This window comes from Myotis daubentonii, chromosome 6 (genome assembly GCF_963259705.1).
Source record: "Myotis daubentonii chromosome 6, mMyoDau2.1, whole genome shotgun sequence".
Classification (NCBI taxonomy): domain Eukaryota; kingdom Metazoa; phylum Chordata; class Mammalia; order Chiroptera; family Vespertilionidae; genus Myotis; species Myotis daubentonii.
The window spans coordinates 95,492,545-95,507,804 of record NC_081845.1 but is presented as its reverse complement, the minus strand read 5'-3'; the positions used below and the strand labels follow the sequence as shown (position 1 = coordinate 95,507,804).

The following is a 15,260-nucleotide window of genomic DNA, read 5'->3' as shown; positions in this document are numbered from 1 at the left end:
ACCTCCGCCTTGGCCGCGGGGAGCCTGCCGCGCGGGGCGCCCGACCCCAGGGGTTCCGCAGGGGGCGGGGCGCCGTGGGGAGGCCGCAGTCACTGGACCGGACACAGGTGGTGAGGGGACAGCTTTATTCCACGCCATCAGACCCAAGCCCAGCCGCCGCCGCCTGCGGCCGGGGATTCGGCCCAGCGCGCTTCCCAATATTTAGGGCGAAAGGAACACTCATGTGCCGAGCGCCCTCCAGTGGGTGCCGGGCGCAGGGCCAAGGAGGACACAGCAGCGGGCAGGAGCGGAGCCCGGGCGCGGACAGACCACGGACGCTGACCCACGGCCGTGGAGACGGCACCTGGGGAAGGCGGGTCTCCGGGGAGGGCCAGGCGGACTAGTCCCGGTTCGCAGGGGAAGCGGGGGTGGACCCGGCCGAGGGAGCCGAGCTCCGGGACCGAGGGGGTGGATAAGACAGGAACAGTCCAACAGCACAGGTCCTCAAGCGCGGGCCTGTCCCAGAGGTCCCCGAGGCTACACAGGGCGTACGAAGTTAAAACTACTTCCATCATAATGCTACGATGTGATTTGCCGTTTCTGATGTAGTCCCATTTGTTCATTTTCTCTTTGGTTTCAAGTGCCCTAGGAGCTGTATCAGTGAAGAAATTGCTTCGGCATATGTCTGAGATTTTGTTGCCTTTGGATTCTTCTAGAATTTTTATGGTTTCCTGTCGTACATTTAAGTCCTTTATCCATTTTGAGTTTATTTTTGTGTATGGTGTAAGTTGGTGGTCTAGTTTCATTTTCTTGCATATATCCGTCCAATTTTCCCAACACCATTTATTGAAGAGACTATCTTGGCTCCATTGTATGTCCTTGCCTCCTTTGTCAAATATTGAGCATATTGGTTCGGGCCGTGATTTGCCGTTTCTAACTCTTTCTTTCAAAATTGTACTGTGGAGCCCAGGCCGGTTGCTCAGTGGTTAGAGCATTGGCCGGAGGACTGAAGGACCACAGGTTCCATTCGGGTCAGGGGCCCAGTACCTCTGTTGGAGGGTGATCAGGCCCTGGTGGGTGGGGGTGGGGGTCGGGGTCGGTGCAGGAGTCAACCAATGATGTTCTCTGTCTCTACCCCTCCCTTCTACTCTAAAAATCAATGGGAAAAAACATTCTCTGGTGAGGATTAAGAAAATAAAAAGTACTGTGGAGTTTCCCAAAAACTACATGATGTGTATTTTACATCACCTTCAAACCTAATGGAATGTGCTTGTGTATTATTCTGGGTTGGTTGTTGTTGTTTTTTAAATATGGAACGCTTCACGAATTTGCTTGTCATTCTTGCTCAGGGGCCATGCCGATCTTCTCTGTATCGTTCCAATTTTAGTGTATGTGCTGCTGAAGCAAGCACTGTATTCTTCTGTTTGAAACTTTCCTCAGTTTTTAAAAATATTTTTTTTATTGATTTCAGAGAAGGAGAGAGAGATAAACATAAATGATGAGAGAGTCATCGATCAGCTGCCTCCTGCACGCCCCACACTGGGGATCGAGCCCACAACCGGGGCATGTGCTCTGACCAGGAATGGAACCATGACCTCCAGGTTCATAGGTTGAAGCTCAACCACTGAGCCACACCAGCCGGGCTAAACTTGCCTGTTTTAAGTTCTATTATGATAAATGTCTGTAGTTTGTAACCCACATAAACAAAAGCTCTTTAGAGTCCTTGATAATTTTTAAGAGGCCCTGAGAATAAAAATTGTGAGAAACCACTGCCCTAGCGCTCTAAGAAGGTGAATGCCATGGATCTGTGTCTGTGGAAAAAAAACACACCAAAAAAAACAACAACTTTCCAGCCACTCAGAGGAGCGATTGAAAGCAGGAGCAGGTGACAGGTGATGGTGGCTTCCCCAGATGGTGAGTGCCCTCACTGTGATTTCTGGAAAAGAAGTAAAATGAGGTGAGGAATTCAGGGTTTTAGAAATCCAGGTGAGGTGCTCATGCATGTCTCAACCAGAGATAAAGAAACCATCATGGCAGAGGGGGGAGGAAAATGGAGCTAAATTCCGTCTCCTGCCTGGCAGACACTGTGCAAACTGCTTGCGCCGCATCTTCCAGAGGAGATGCACGCTCTCCTCTGATCCTCCCAACAGCCCCTGAAGGTCCGCTGTCCACTGCAGTAGCCACCGCCACCACGTGTCTATTGAGCGTTTGAAACATGGTGCGCCTGCATTGTGATTTGCTGACAGTTTAAAATAAACACCTGTTTTTGAAGACTTAGGACAGTAAAAAAACACTAGAATTTCTTAAACTGATTACATGTTGTAATAATACCTCGGATATACCAGATGGAATAAAGTATATTATTAATTTTACCTGTTTCTTTTTCTCTTTCTGGATGAAAAATATGGAAAGTAGCCTCACAGGGTGATCTGATCATGAATTCCTAACTGGGCAGGTCATGGTGGGTAGTCACACCGCAGGCATATAACTTCTTCAGTAAATGGCTGATCTTTGCCTTGAGCCAGCCCTGTCCTTGCTTTTGTGCATCTAGGTCAACACACCTTTGAAATAGTAACCACCGTCTAGAAGCACATAAGCTCCCTTCACTATCCTGTAATCCGATCCCACCTTGCTTTCCCCCACCTTCATGGAATCTTCCTTATGTTCCCTCCTTAATTCCAAATGCATAAAAGCTGCTGCACACTGTCATTTTGAGGAGCATTTGAGACCTTGCTTCCGGACAATTGTCAGTTTGGTTCAAATTGACTCTATAGCCCTGGTTGGGTAGCTCAGTTGGTTAGAGCATCATCCTGATATGCCAAAGTTACCGGCTCAATTTCTGGTCAAGACACATACAAGAATCAACCAATGAATGCTTAAATAAGTAGAACAACAAATCGATGTTTCTCTCCCTTCATCTCTCTCTACATCCAAATTGTTAAGAAATTAGTTTTAAGATTTAAAAAAAATTCTCTACAGGTTTGAACATTTTTTATGTCAACACTTTTTTTTTTAAGATTTTTAAAAAAGTATATTTTATTGATTTTTTACAGAGAGGAAGGGAGAGGGAAAAAGAGTTAGAAACATCGATGAGAGAGAAACATCGATCAGCTGCCTCCTACACACTCCCCACTGGGGATGTACCCGCAACCAAGGTACATGCCCTTGACCGGAATTGAACCTGGGACCCTTCAGTCCACAGGCCGATGTTCTATCCACTGAGCCAACCAGTTAGGGCATGTCAACACCTTTTAATATGACTACTAGATTATTTAAGTTTACATGTGGCTTGCATTGTATTTCTATTGGACAGCATTGCCTAAATTATTTTTTTTATCCCTACACCCAAGGAAACTGAGATAACTGAGATAATTGAGTAGCCTGTTCAAGATGGCAGGATTTCACCCAGGTCTGTGTGAATTCCAAGGCCAGGTTCTGCCCACCATGCCAGCAGCCTCCCTCCGTGGGTGAGGAGTTGGGGGAAGGGAATGGAATGAGAAGGGAAAAATTAGGCAAAGGTGGAGCGCTTTTACCTTCTCCTTTGACTTCTTAGAAGTAGACAGGTAGACAGCTGTGGAGAGATGGAGGAGAAATGGGATGACGGAGAGGTAAGGATAGGCGTGCGGCTTATGGGAGTAAGCAGGGAATGACTTCCCGGGTGGCTCACACTCACCTGCCCAGCACAGCACCTTGAGGAGCCCTAGGAGTAGGAAGGCGGACAGGAAGAGGCCTATGCCATCCTCCAGGGAGGGTCCAGAGCGACCTGGCAGGAGGGACGAGAGTGAGCTCCAAGCATCTTCCCAGCACCCCACCCCTCTCAATCCCCTTGGCTCTTACCTGCCACCTCCAAAGTGACTTCAGCGCTGCGCCCCAAGGGGGGCAGGCTGGGGTGGTGGACGCGGCAGGCATAGCGGGCCCCATGCTGAGCGGAGGTGACGGGGGCTGGCTGCAGGAACCCCGAGAGGCTGACGGAGCCATCCGAGTGGTGGTGCAGGGCTGAGAGCCACTGATGCCCCTTGGCCTCCTGAATGCTGCCGTCTGGGCCTCGGAGTTCCCACTCCACCTCCAGGCCCGCAGCGGGGTAGAAGTGGGACACAAGGCAGAGCAATTCTGGGGGTGCCTCCCCAGGGGCAGCCCATACAAGAGGTGCTGGCGTCAGGGACACTTTGGGAGGCTCTGGGATGAGAGTAGGAAGAGAGCATGGAGTGAATCAATCTACACTGTCCTCCCTCAGAAACCCTGTTTGCTCTCTGGCTTCCCTAAATCTAAGGGGGAACACTTCTCCCAGGATGGTGATCCCCGTTTCCTGATGTGTCACCTGACTTCTCATGTCAAAGCCCCGGTTCTCAGGGATCCCTATTCCCTCAGATTTTGGAACCTTCACTCCAAAGCCCCTCAGATTCCCAGGGACCCTCCACCCATTGCCTTTCTGACTCCCAATGACCTCAATATATTTCCCCCCAATCACTCTGCATCCTCTTCTCCACTGTCCCTCCCCCTATCAGGGTGTCCCCCCAAATCCCAGTGCCCACGCTCTACCCATGGGGACCCCAACTCACTCTGCACAGCAAGCTCCAGAGTGACCTGCCCTTGCAGGTATGACAGGTGTACGGTGGCCATATAGGCGCCCTCCTGGCGGGGCTGCACTGCAGGTAGCCTGAGAGTTCCATTTCCAGTCCAGGGACCCCATGGCTCGTTATCATCCCAAGCGGCAAATGCCACTGCCCCATCTCGGGCAGCTGGCGTTTGCCCATCTAGCCCAGGAGTTGCAGCCAGGAGCAGGTGCCCCTTACCCTGGTGCTGGTGTCGCCACTCCAGCCCAAAGGGAGGGGGTCCTGGGGTCAGAGATGCAGTGGCCTCTGGGGTGGGGGGCATGTAGGCAAAGCTCAAGTCCAGCAGAGCATCCTGTCCCAGTCGGATTCGAGTGGTAGGCGTGTGGGTGACGACAGTCAGCACGGCTGGGTAAGAGGGGGAGAGGAGTGCGATGGAAAGGCATGAGGGAAAGGAGGAAAAAATAGAGAAATGGAGTTACAGGGATGACTCAAATCCAATTTACCCATCCCTCAGAAGACACCTCCTTTTCTGAGACTCACCATCTCCCCGCCCTCCCTGCAGATCGCCTTTGCTCTGGGACCGGGTGGGACCCAGTGTGGCTGAAGGCGAGCCGAGAGGTCTAGAGAGGAATAGGGCAGGGCATAAGGACAGCCCTTGCAGGCTGCTCTGAGCACAGCCCACTTGAGGGGGTTGCGGGGGCCGGGGGGGGACGGACAGCGGGATCTGAGTGCACTCTGACAGCCTGAGTCAGCCCAGTCTCCACGGACCACCCATAAAGACCCACAGGCCTTGCTAGGTAAAGCCAGTGATGAATAAGGAATCATGACTTGATTCTATGGTGCTACACAGAGTGCTTGCTGACTGGGAGGTTCTGGTCTGGCCTAGGCCTGGACACAGACCGCTATGCTCTACTGAAGCAGCTGTCCTTATTAAGTACCTAGAGCAGTGATGGCGAACCTCTGACACGCGTGTCAGAGGTGACACGCGAACTCTTTTTTTTTGGTTGATTTTTCTTTGTTAAATGGCATTTAAATATATAAAATAAATATCAAAAATATAAGTCTTTGTGTTACTATGGTTGCAAAGATCAAAAAATTTCTATATGTGACACGGCACCAGAGTTAAGTTAGGGTTTTTCAAAATGCTGACACGCCGAGCTCAAAAGGTTCGCCATCACTGGCCTAGAGCCTGGCTGCCCGGTTAAGCCCAACTCTGAAGCTATCTGTGTGGCCTCGGGCTGGTTACGTCCCTTTTCCATGGCTCTGCTTCCTAATCTCCTAAATAAAGGTAATGATGATGATGCTAGTACCCATTTCATGGGGTTTGTACAGAGGCTTAAATTATTTAATCCCCTTGCTACCCATATTTACTCATTTCCTGATTCTGGACAACAAAGACAACTATATATGAAAGGCAGCACAGTGCCTGGAACACAGCAAGTCTACAGCGTTTGCTGTGATTACCCTCAACCACCTGCCAGACTCGACAGGGCCCAAAGCGGCATCTCTGCCACATTCCACCCCCCCCCCCCACCCCCGCTCCAGTGCCCATCTTCCCTGCCTTAATGAATGATCGACACTTGGAGTCACAAGATTCCTTCCTCAGTCATTCAACTAATATTTATTGAGCAGCTAGGATAGAGGACAGACTGGTGAACAAGATGGGCAGCCCCTGCCCTCAAACTGCTTACAGTTTAACACGGGAGACAGATGAGCAAATTGCCAAATCTAATATGCTATGTGCTGTCCCCACCAGGCCCTAGTTTTATCCCCCAAATAGATCTCATACCTATGCCTAACTCAAGCTCTCATCAACATACATTTGGACAATTACAATAGCCTCCTTTCTGGCCTCTCTATCCTCAGTCTTGCCTTCAATTCAACCCCTGCACTGTAGCCACAAGTCACTTGCTTGTTCAAAAGTCCCAGCTACCTTGGAAACCAACAACTAAAGGCATGGGCTGGAGCTAGATGGTCCCGGTTCAGTTTCTAGCCCTGCTTCTTACAAGTTGTGTGTAAGTTACCTAATTGCTCTGTCTCAGACTTCATCTGTTACTGGGGATAACATCAGTATGTAGTTCCTATGGCTGCTGGGAGGAGTAAGTGACCTTACGTCTATGAAGTGCTTAGAACAGGGCCTGACATATAGAAAATGCTTGATAAATGTTAGCTGTTACTATTTCCATTACTATCATGAACTGGGTATCTAGGGAAAATTAGCTAATCTATATTTTCCTCATTAGTCCAATGATCTGATCCTTGCCTACCTTTTGTAAGAATCAAGTGAAATAACAGGCTCTTGGAAAAATGGTGCTCGTGCACCCCCCCCCCCTTCTGATGGTTCACTATCACCTATGAAGCCCAGCTTTCAGAGTAATTCAACCCCAACCTACCTTTCCAGGCTTCTCTTGCACCCTAAGAACCAACCACATAGAATCCCTGTAGAAACTCTAATCATTGGGAATTTTTTTTTGCTTTGGTCATAAGGATCCTTCCATTTCCAAGGTCCCACCCCATTTCCTCCCAAACATCTAAATAACTCCAAGTCCCTCAGGCCAGTTTCACTGCTACTTCCTCCCAAAAATGTCTGGGGCCTCCAGGTAGAAGTAGTATTTTTTTCTCTTGTGATTATCTGTATGTGGTTTTCAATTCTAGTTTCTGAGGCCTACAAGGTTAAACTTCTCTAACCTCATGGCATTGTTTTTGTTCAACAGAATACAAAAAGTAGACCATGTCACTTAGTTTATCAAAATCCAGAAGCATATTTTTGAACTGTTAAAAACAACCTACAGGATCAGTAACAAAACCTGTCCTGACCTGGCTAGAGTGTAGTCCCCATATGCTAAGGCTGCAGGTTCGATTCCCAGTCAAGACACATACAAGAGTCAACCAATGAGTACATGAATAAGTGGAATAAAATCAATGTTTCTCTCTCTCTCCCTCCCTTATTCTTTCTCTCTAAAATCAATAAAAATGAAATAAATAACAAAACCTAGAGGTTTCACAGTTTAACCCTTAATCTAACAGTGCTCTTTGCTAAGAGTTATCCTATATAATAAAAGCCGGAATGACTGGTTGCTATGATACACACTGACCACCAGGGGGAAGACGCTCAATGCAGGAGCTGCCCCATGGTGGTCAGTGCGCTCCTACAGGGGGAGTGGTGTTCAGCCAGAAGCTGGGCTCATGGCTGGTGAGAGCCTCTCCTGCCTCCGCTGCAGGTGGGTGGTAAGGAGCGAGGGGTCCCAGACTGCGAGAGCCCCAGACTGTGAGAAGGATGTCTGACTGCCGGCTTAGGCGGACATCCCCCAAGGAGTCCTGAACTGTGAGAGGGTGCAGGCCAGGCTGAGGGAATCCCTCCCGGCCCCCCAGTGCATGAATCTCGTACACGGGGCCTCTACTTTAAGCAATATTAGCCCTGCAGCACACAAACTAATATCTGTAACAATACAAGTGTAAATATAGCAGGGCCAGAACAGTAAGAAAATTTCTATTTTTGCAGCTTGTATAGGTTTTTGCTTTTCTGAATTTTTTCTTTCATCTTCTTCTTGCTTTTCTGTTTTATAAAAAGTAAATGGTAACAACTATTACAAAGTACTTGAGGCCTGGTGCACGGATTGGTGCACCCGTGGGGTCCCTCAGCCTGGCCTGCGCCCTCTCACAATCCGGGACCCGTTGGGGGATGTAAGACTGCCGGTTTCAGCCTGATCCTCGGGGGTTGGGCCATAACTGGCAGTCCGCCATCCCCTGAGGGATGTAGTAGTGCTTGAAGTGGCAGGTGGCTGGGGAGGAGCCCAGGCCAGGCTCCACACTACTCCCTCTCACTCTGGCCCCACTGAGCCTGCCGCTGTGCTCTGTAGCGCGTTGCCATGGAGGCGGGAGAGGCTCACGCCACAGTAGCCGTGCTGACCAGCAGTTAGACCAGCGTCTGGGGCCCGTAAGTCAGCTGAGCAGGCTCCCGCTGTGGGAGTGTACTGACCACCAGGGGGAAGCTCCTGCTTTGAGCGTCTGCCCCTTGGTGGTCAGTGCACATCATAGTAACCGGTAAAACAGTTCAGTTGCTTAGGCTTTTATATATATACTAGAGGCCCAGTGAACGAATTCGTGCACCAGTGGGGTCCCTTGGCCTAGCCTGTGGGATCGGGCTCAAACCGGCACTCCGGCATCCCCCGAGCGGTACTGTATTGTGAGAGGGTGCAGGCCAGGCCGAGGAACCCCACCGGTGCACAATCAGGGCTGGGGAGGGACACAGGAGGTTGGCCAGCCGGGGAGAGACCACAGGAGAGCTCCAGGGCATGTCCGGCCCATCTTGCTCAGTCCTGATCAGCTGGACCCCAGCAGCAAGCTAACTTACTGGTTGGAGCATCTGCCCCCTGGTGGTCAGTGCACGTCATAGTGAGCAGTTGAGCGTCCTTAACATATCATTAGCATATTACTCTTCGATTGGTTGAACAGCCAACCAGACACTTGCATATTAGGCTTTTATTATATAGGATAGAATAGATTACTGAAAAAAACTTAAATCCAAATCTAATTAAGCCTCTAGATCTAACTACCAATTTTATAGTAAATATGGAGAAAAAGGAACAAGGGAAAATCACCCAATGAGTAAACAATTGGCCAAATATTGAATGTGGGAAATTCTATAGAACAAAGGACAAACCAATAGCATTTAAAACTGGGTGAGGGGAGGCAAATTTAAAAGAGATTTAACAGACGAAACTGTAGCCCTGGCTGGATCACTCAGTTGGTTAGAACGCTGTCTGGTACACCAAAAGGTGGTGGTGGGGGGGGAGGGTTCAATTCCCAGTCAGGGCATATACCCAGGTTGTGGGTTCAATCCCCCATCGGCATGTACATGAAGCAACTGATTGATGTTTCTCACATCGATGTTTCTCTCTCTCCCCCTTCCTTTTTCTAGAATCAATGAAAAACATACCCTCCAGTGAGGATTTAATAAAAGAGAGACAAAACTATTATGGACTGAATGTCTGTGGTCTCCCTCCTCCCCAAATTTGTATATTAAAGTTTTTTTTGTGTTTTTTTTTTGTATATTAAAGTTTTGACCTGAAATACAACTATATTTGGAGATGGGAGCTATGAGGAGGTGAGAAAGTTTAATTAGCTCATAAATGTAGAGCCCAGTCTGATAGAGCTGGTGTCCTTGTGAAGGAACAGAACAGAACTGATAGTAAAAGAACAGAACGGAACTGATAGCTGTGTCCCTAACTCCTCTCCCAGGAAAGCCACAGAATGTATCAGTTACTCAGCCTGCCCTTATCTCAGCCAATGGGAAAGCAAGGGAAACTAGCCCCAGGCCCTCACTCAACCAACCGGAATCAACCAAGTGCCTCCACCCCTCTCCCCAAGCCCTATAAATTCTTTGTTCTCTTGGGACTCGGGGCTCTCTCTCGCATCCAGTCATGGAGGCGGAGGGGGACCAAGCCCGGGCTTGAATAAATGACTCTATGCTTTTGCATCGGACTCAGCTCCCTAGTGGTCTGTCTTGGGGGATCTTGAAATCTGGGCATAACACTTGTAAGAAGAGAAATACCGGAGATGCCTCTCTCCTCCTGTGATGACACAGCCATAAGGGCCAGCTCTCACGAGACACCAACCTTGCTAGCACCTTCATCTTTGACTCCTAGCCTCTAGAACTGTGAGAAAATAAATTCCTGCAGTTTCAGCCACTGGTCTATGATATTTTGTGATGGCAGCCAGAGCCGATACAGCCACCAAATATAACATATGGACCTGCTTTTTATTCTGATTTGAGCAAACAAACCTGTAAAATAACATCATTGAAACAAGTGGGAAAATTTTAGTATGGGCTAGGAATTAAATGTTATTAAGGAATTATTGTTTGTTTTGTTAGGTATGATAATGGTATTGTGGTGTTTCTTAAAATATGATTTCATTGATTTGAGAGGAAGGGATAGGGACAGAGAGTTAGAAATACTGATGAGAAACACCAATGGGTTACCTCACCACCCCCAACAGATCAAGCCTGAAACTCGGGCATGTTCCCCCACCGGGAATCGAACTGGCAACTTCACCTCAACTAACTAAGCCACATCAGTGGCTGGGCTGTGGTTTGTTTTTGTGGGTTGTTTTTGTGTGTGTGTGTGTGTGTGTGTGGTTTTTAAATATATATATATATATATATATATATATATATATATATATATATATATATATATATATATATTATTTCAGAGAGGAAGGGAGAGGGAGAGACAGAAACATCCATGATGGGAATCACTGATGGGCTGCCTCTGCCCCCTCCGCACGCCCCATAGGGATAGAGCCCACAAGAAAACCCGGGTGTGTGCCCTGACTTGGGAATTTAACTGTGACTTCCTGGTTCATAGGTCAATGCTCAACCACTGAGCCACGCCAGTCAGGCTGTGGTTTGTTTTTTAAAGTCCTTACTTATTAAAGATGCTTTCTCTACTCAGTCGTAAAAAAAGAAGGAAATTTTACCTTTGGCAATAGCATGGGTATGTAGGGCGCGGCTATAGGGTTAAGTCTGGACTGACCTGTTGGCAAAGCCACAAACAAGTCACAGCTTAGAGGGCACAGTCCTCTTAGCATAATTAGGCTTGACCTTATCACACTCCATAGATCTTATCTGGGAAGCTAATGGGCTGAGGGAGGTGCAGCAAGTGCTGCCAAAACAAGTGAAACTCAAAGAACACTGTAACTATGGTGACCACTACATTGTTTACCTCTAGCTATAAAATAAAGGCTCAGCTTGCCTCTGGATCTCTCTGTGGCCTCAGCCAGGCACAGGAAGATCCACCTAGACCAGCCATGGGCAAACTACGGCCGGATCCGGCCCGTTGGAAATGAATAAAACTATTGAAAAAAAAGACCGTACCCTTTTATGTAATGATGTTTACTTTGAATTTATATTAGTTCACACAAACACTCCATCCATGCTTTTGTTCCGGCCCTCCGGTCCAGTTTAAGAACCCATTGTGGCCCTCGAGTCAAAAAGTTTGCCCACCCCTGACCTAGACCCAGCTTATTCTCTCTGTCTGTCATTTCTTCATCCTTCACCACCCTCACTCAGGCTTTCAAACCCTTGGCTGAGCTGGCTGGGCACATGGGTAGACCTGGACAGCATTATGCTAAGTGAAATAAGCCAGTTAGAGAAAGACAAGTACCATATGATTTCACTTATATATGGAATCTAATGAACAAAATGAACTAACAAGCAAAATAGAGACAAACGCATAGATGGCAGGCTGACAGCTGGGGTGGGAATGGGTTTCTGTCGGGTGTGGAGGGATTGAGCAAAGAGGAAGAGAAAAAATTCATGGGGGGAAAAAGATACTTTCTGAATTACTTATGAGTAAAATATAATGCCTGGGATCTTCTTTAAAACACTTCAAAAAGAGAGAAGAATGCTCGGCTGGTGTGGCTCAGTGGTTGAATGTCAACCCAGGAACCAAGAGGTCGTAGGGATCAAGGCACATGCCCAGTGTGGGGTATGTGGGGTGTGCAGGAGGCAGCCAATCAATGATGTTTCTCTCTCATCAATGTTTCTATCTCTCTATCCCTCTCCTTTCCTCTCTCTCTCAAAATCAATTTTTTTAAAAAAGAGAGAAAAGTAGGTGGGAGGATAGGTTTTGATAAAATGTATTATCTGTACAAATAGCTGATGGGTATATAGGGGTTCATTATACCATTCTCTGTACTGTTGTGTATCTTTGAGATTTTTCCATAACAGTATTTTAGAAGAATGATGAGACTTAAGTATCATACAACGTATGCTAATAAAGTATATTTGTCAACAAACATTTTAAAGTATTTGATAACATGTATAAATGTAATTAGCAAAATTATCAATGATCTCTGACTCTGGTGGGAAGATTCCATGTCCTCCCCTCCTCACACACACCCCCAGTTTGCTGGCTCCCTGGCTCCCCCTGGTGGTGGTGCTGGTGGTGGTGGTGTGACAAATCTGCCAAGAACCTTCTTGAGAACAGAATCTACATATCACTTTTGTAACCCTTATGGGGCCATCCCAGAGATTCTAATTTAATCTGCCTGGAGTAGGACTCAGTATATTTTATCTTTTTAAAAATTGATGAGAGAGAGAGAGAGAGAGATTGGCTGCCTCCTGCACACCGCACACTGGGCATGTGCCCTGATCAGGAATCTGTTGCCTCTCATACTCTCCTAAAGCACCAGGGGAATTGAATTCCCAACCTAGATATGTACCCTGACTGGGAATTGAACCCGCCACCTGCTGGTGCCCTGGAGGAACTGAGCCACACAGGCCAGGGGGTGGTTACAGTACTTTTCAGAAACTCCCAAGAGGATTCTTATTTGCAGCCTGTAGGAACTACTGGGCCCTAAATTTGTTCTTGGTGCTAATAAATATTTATAGAATCAGTGAATAAATTAACAAAGGGGCTCCCTTGATAGTCACAACAATGGAAAGGCAGATGGGAAACAGCGTACACATTTTACGGCTGAAAAAACAGACTGAGAGAAAAGGGCATCCCCGCCCCATTCCAGTGAAACCAGTAGCTCTGGGAGATACTCCTTCACACTGGCGAGAGCCATGGTGCCCAGAGGTGGGTGTGGGGAGCAAGAATGGAGTTGTGCTGAGTCCATTTCCCTGGTCCTGTGGGTGATTCTTGCTCAAGGAGGCTGGTGGTGGGGAAGAGGTTCTGGGGAGGGAAGGTGCAGGCCTAGGTTGGGGTTGACCTGATGCTCAGGGTGTATTTTTTACATAAAATCGCACAAAACTGAGGGAAGCCTAGGACTCGACTCCTATCCTCCCCACTCCGTTGCAAGCCTGTGGAGCTCCGATATATCCCCGTCAGACCTTCCCTCTTCTTCTTTTTTTTAAATATATTTTATTGATTTTTTACAGAGAGGAAGAGAGAGGGACACAGAGCCAGAAACATCGATGAGAGAGAAACATCGATCAGCTGTCTCCTGCACACTCCCTACCGGGGATGTGCCCGCAACCAAGGTACATGCCCTTGACTGGAATCGAACCTGAGACCCTTGAGTCCGCAGGCCCACGCTCTATCCACTGAGCCAAACCGGTCATGGCGACCTTCCCTCTTCTTGCTTTACCCTCCCCCTCCATCTCCGAGCCCCAGGGAAGTGGTGGACCTCTGGGCCTCACCCTGAGCTGGCCGATGCTCGCAATGGGAACCGTCTGGTTTCCCGCTGTCCCTGCACCCACTCGAGCACACCGTTTGGCGCCTACAGAGCCTGCGCATCCCCAGGTGCCATAGGGAAGGGGCTGTCAGAAAGGCCAACGCGCTTGAGCGCAAGAGCCCTCACAAGAGCCCTCACTTCGCTGATGGCCGCAGCACCGGATGTGGACACGGGTGGGGCTGGAGGCTGGTTTTTGACACAGTGTGAACCCCGCAAAGGTGGGGGTGCCTAGTGAGACAGAGATCTGGGAGGGAAGTTTCTGCTCCGAGGCCCTGGAAATCACGTGGCCTTACAACTGTCTCAAGGCCGGGTGCCTGGAAACCCCGTCTCTCTCCAAAGCCCCGCCCCAAACCTCAGGGGGGTTTTGTGTGAGTTTTGGGCTGGAAGACACCGCGGCGATAGTTTCCTTTCAGCCGACCCCACTGGCTTTACAAATAAGGAAACGCTCCTATTGGGGAAATGACTCGCTCAATCTACACAGCAGTCGCAGGCTGATCCGACCCTTAGAAGCCGCCCATGTAGCCCGCTTCCCCGCCCCGGCTACCTGTTGCCATGGTGATGACTGCAGGCTCCGGCTGAGGCTCCGACTGCGGTCGCAGGAGGCTGGAGAGGCTGACGACCGGGCTGGACATGCTGACCATGAACCAAGTCCCGTCCAGGGCCCGCGGGCAGCTCTGCTCCGGGGCCAGGCCCCTGACCCACTTGGCCGGGGCGGGGAGCGGGACGTAGCGGCTCATCTCGCAGTGCGGCGCGGGGGCGCTGGCGGGGTACCGCCTGAAGGCCGACTGCAGGGCGCCCGCGGGGTCTGCGAAGGCGGGGAGGCAGAGGGGTCACCGCTGGGCAAGGGCTGGGGAGGGCAGTGTCCGGGGAACTTCAAATGCACCAACTACCCGGCAGGGAGAGATCCGCAGTAACCAGACTCATTCTACAGAGGAGGAGCCGAGCTCGAGGTCGCGCGAGCGGAGGCGGGGAGGTGGCGGCGAGTCCGGGAAGACTCACCGAGCACTCGGAAGTAGAGCTGGGGGTCCAGGTCCGGCCGGGGCGGCGGCGCCTCCGGGCCCTGGCGCAGCAGCAGCGCGGCGGGTCTCTTGGCCAGGCGGCCCCCGCCCGCGTCCTCCACGAGCCAGCACTCGATCACGGCCGGTCCCGCCGTGACCGCGCTCGCCCAGCCTGGGTAAGAGGGGCGCGCTGAGGGGCGGCCCAGGAGGCAGGTGCCCCGATCTCTAGGGACTTGTAGGGGCGCGCGGCGGGGTCACCTCCCTTCGCTTCCCCCGCCCCCCCCTCCGTTCGGTTCCAGGGCAAAGAGGCGCGGGGCTCGCTCACCCAAAGCCACAGCGAGGAGTAGGGACAGGGGCTTCATGGCGCCGCGATCTCTTCAGCCCCAAGCCTGCAGTTCTCCTTTCACTTTCTCTTTCCTCCAACTGCCAGCGGGAGGGCGCAGGAAATCCCCGCCAGGGGCGGGCGCGGGCGCGGGCGCGTGGGCGGCAGGTGCATCCTTCACGCGAGGGGAGGACGCCGGAGGTCCGCTCCAGTGCTGGTCCG

The 15,260-nt window shown here is 50.1% G+C and overlaps 1 protein-coding gene and 1 non-coding gene across 2 annotated transcripts; both read right to left on the bottom strand.

Moving 5' to 3' along the window:
- Positions 1-108: 108 nt before the first annotated feature.
- On the bottom strand, positions 109-15,252 carry TAPBP (TAP binding protein). Its single transcript, XM_059702004.1, has 8 exons — positions 15,042-15,252; positions 14,718-14,888; positions 14,263-14,523; positions 4,539-4,937; positions 3,817-4,155; positions 3,653-3,742; positions 3,513-3,550; positions 109-1,915 (listed from the first exon to the last, which is right to left on the bottom strand). The coding sequence occupies exons 1-8, from the start codon at positions 15,076-15,078 to the stop codon at positions 1,904-1,906; spliced, it is 1,347 nt and encodes a 448-aa protein (XP_059557987.1). The 5' UTR covers positions 15,079-15,252; the 3' UTR covers positions 109-1,903.
- On the bottom strand, positions 1,284-1,390 carry LOC132237747 (U6 spliceosomal RNA). The gene has a single exon (XR_009453590.1). It is a non-coding gene; the product is annotated as a U6 spliceosomal RNA (small nuclear RNA).
- Positions 15,253-15,260: the final 8 nt, after the last annotated feature.

Coding starts and splice junctions, on each gene's coding strand:
- TAPBP (XM_059702004.1), bottom strand. CDS start 15,078: ATGAAGCCCCTGTCCCTACTCCTCGCTGTGGCTTTGG. Junction 14,524..14,717: donor GCTCTACTTCCGAGTGCTCG/GTGAGTCTTCCC, acceptor CCGCCTTCGCAG/ACCCCGCGGGCGCCCTGCAG. Junction 3,551..3,652: donor CAAGGTGCTGTGCTGGGCAG/GTGAGTGTGAGC, acceptor ATCTCTCCACAG/CTGTCTACCTGTCTACTTCT.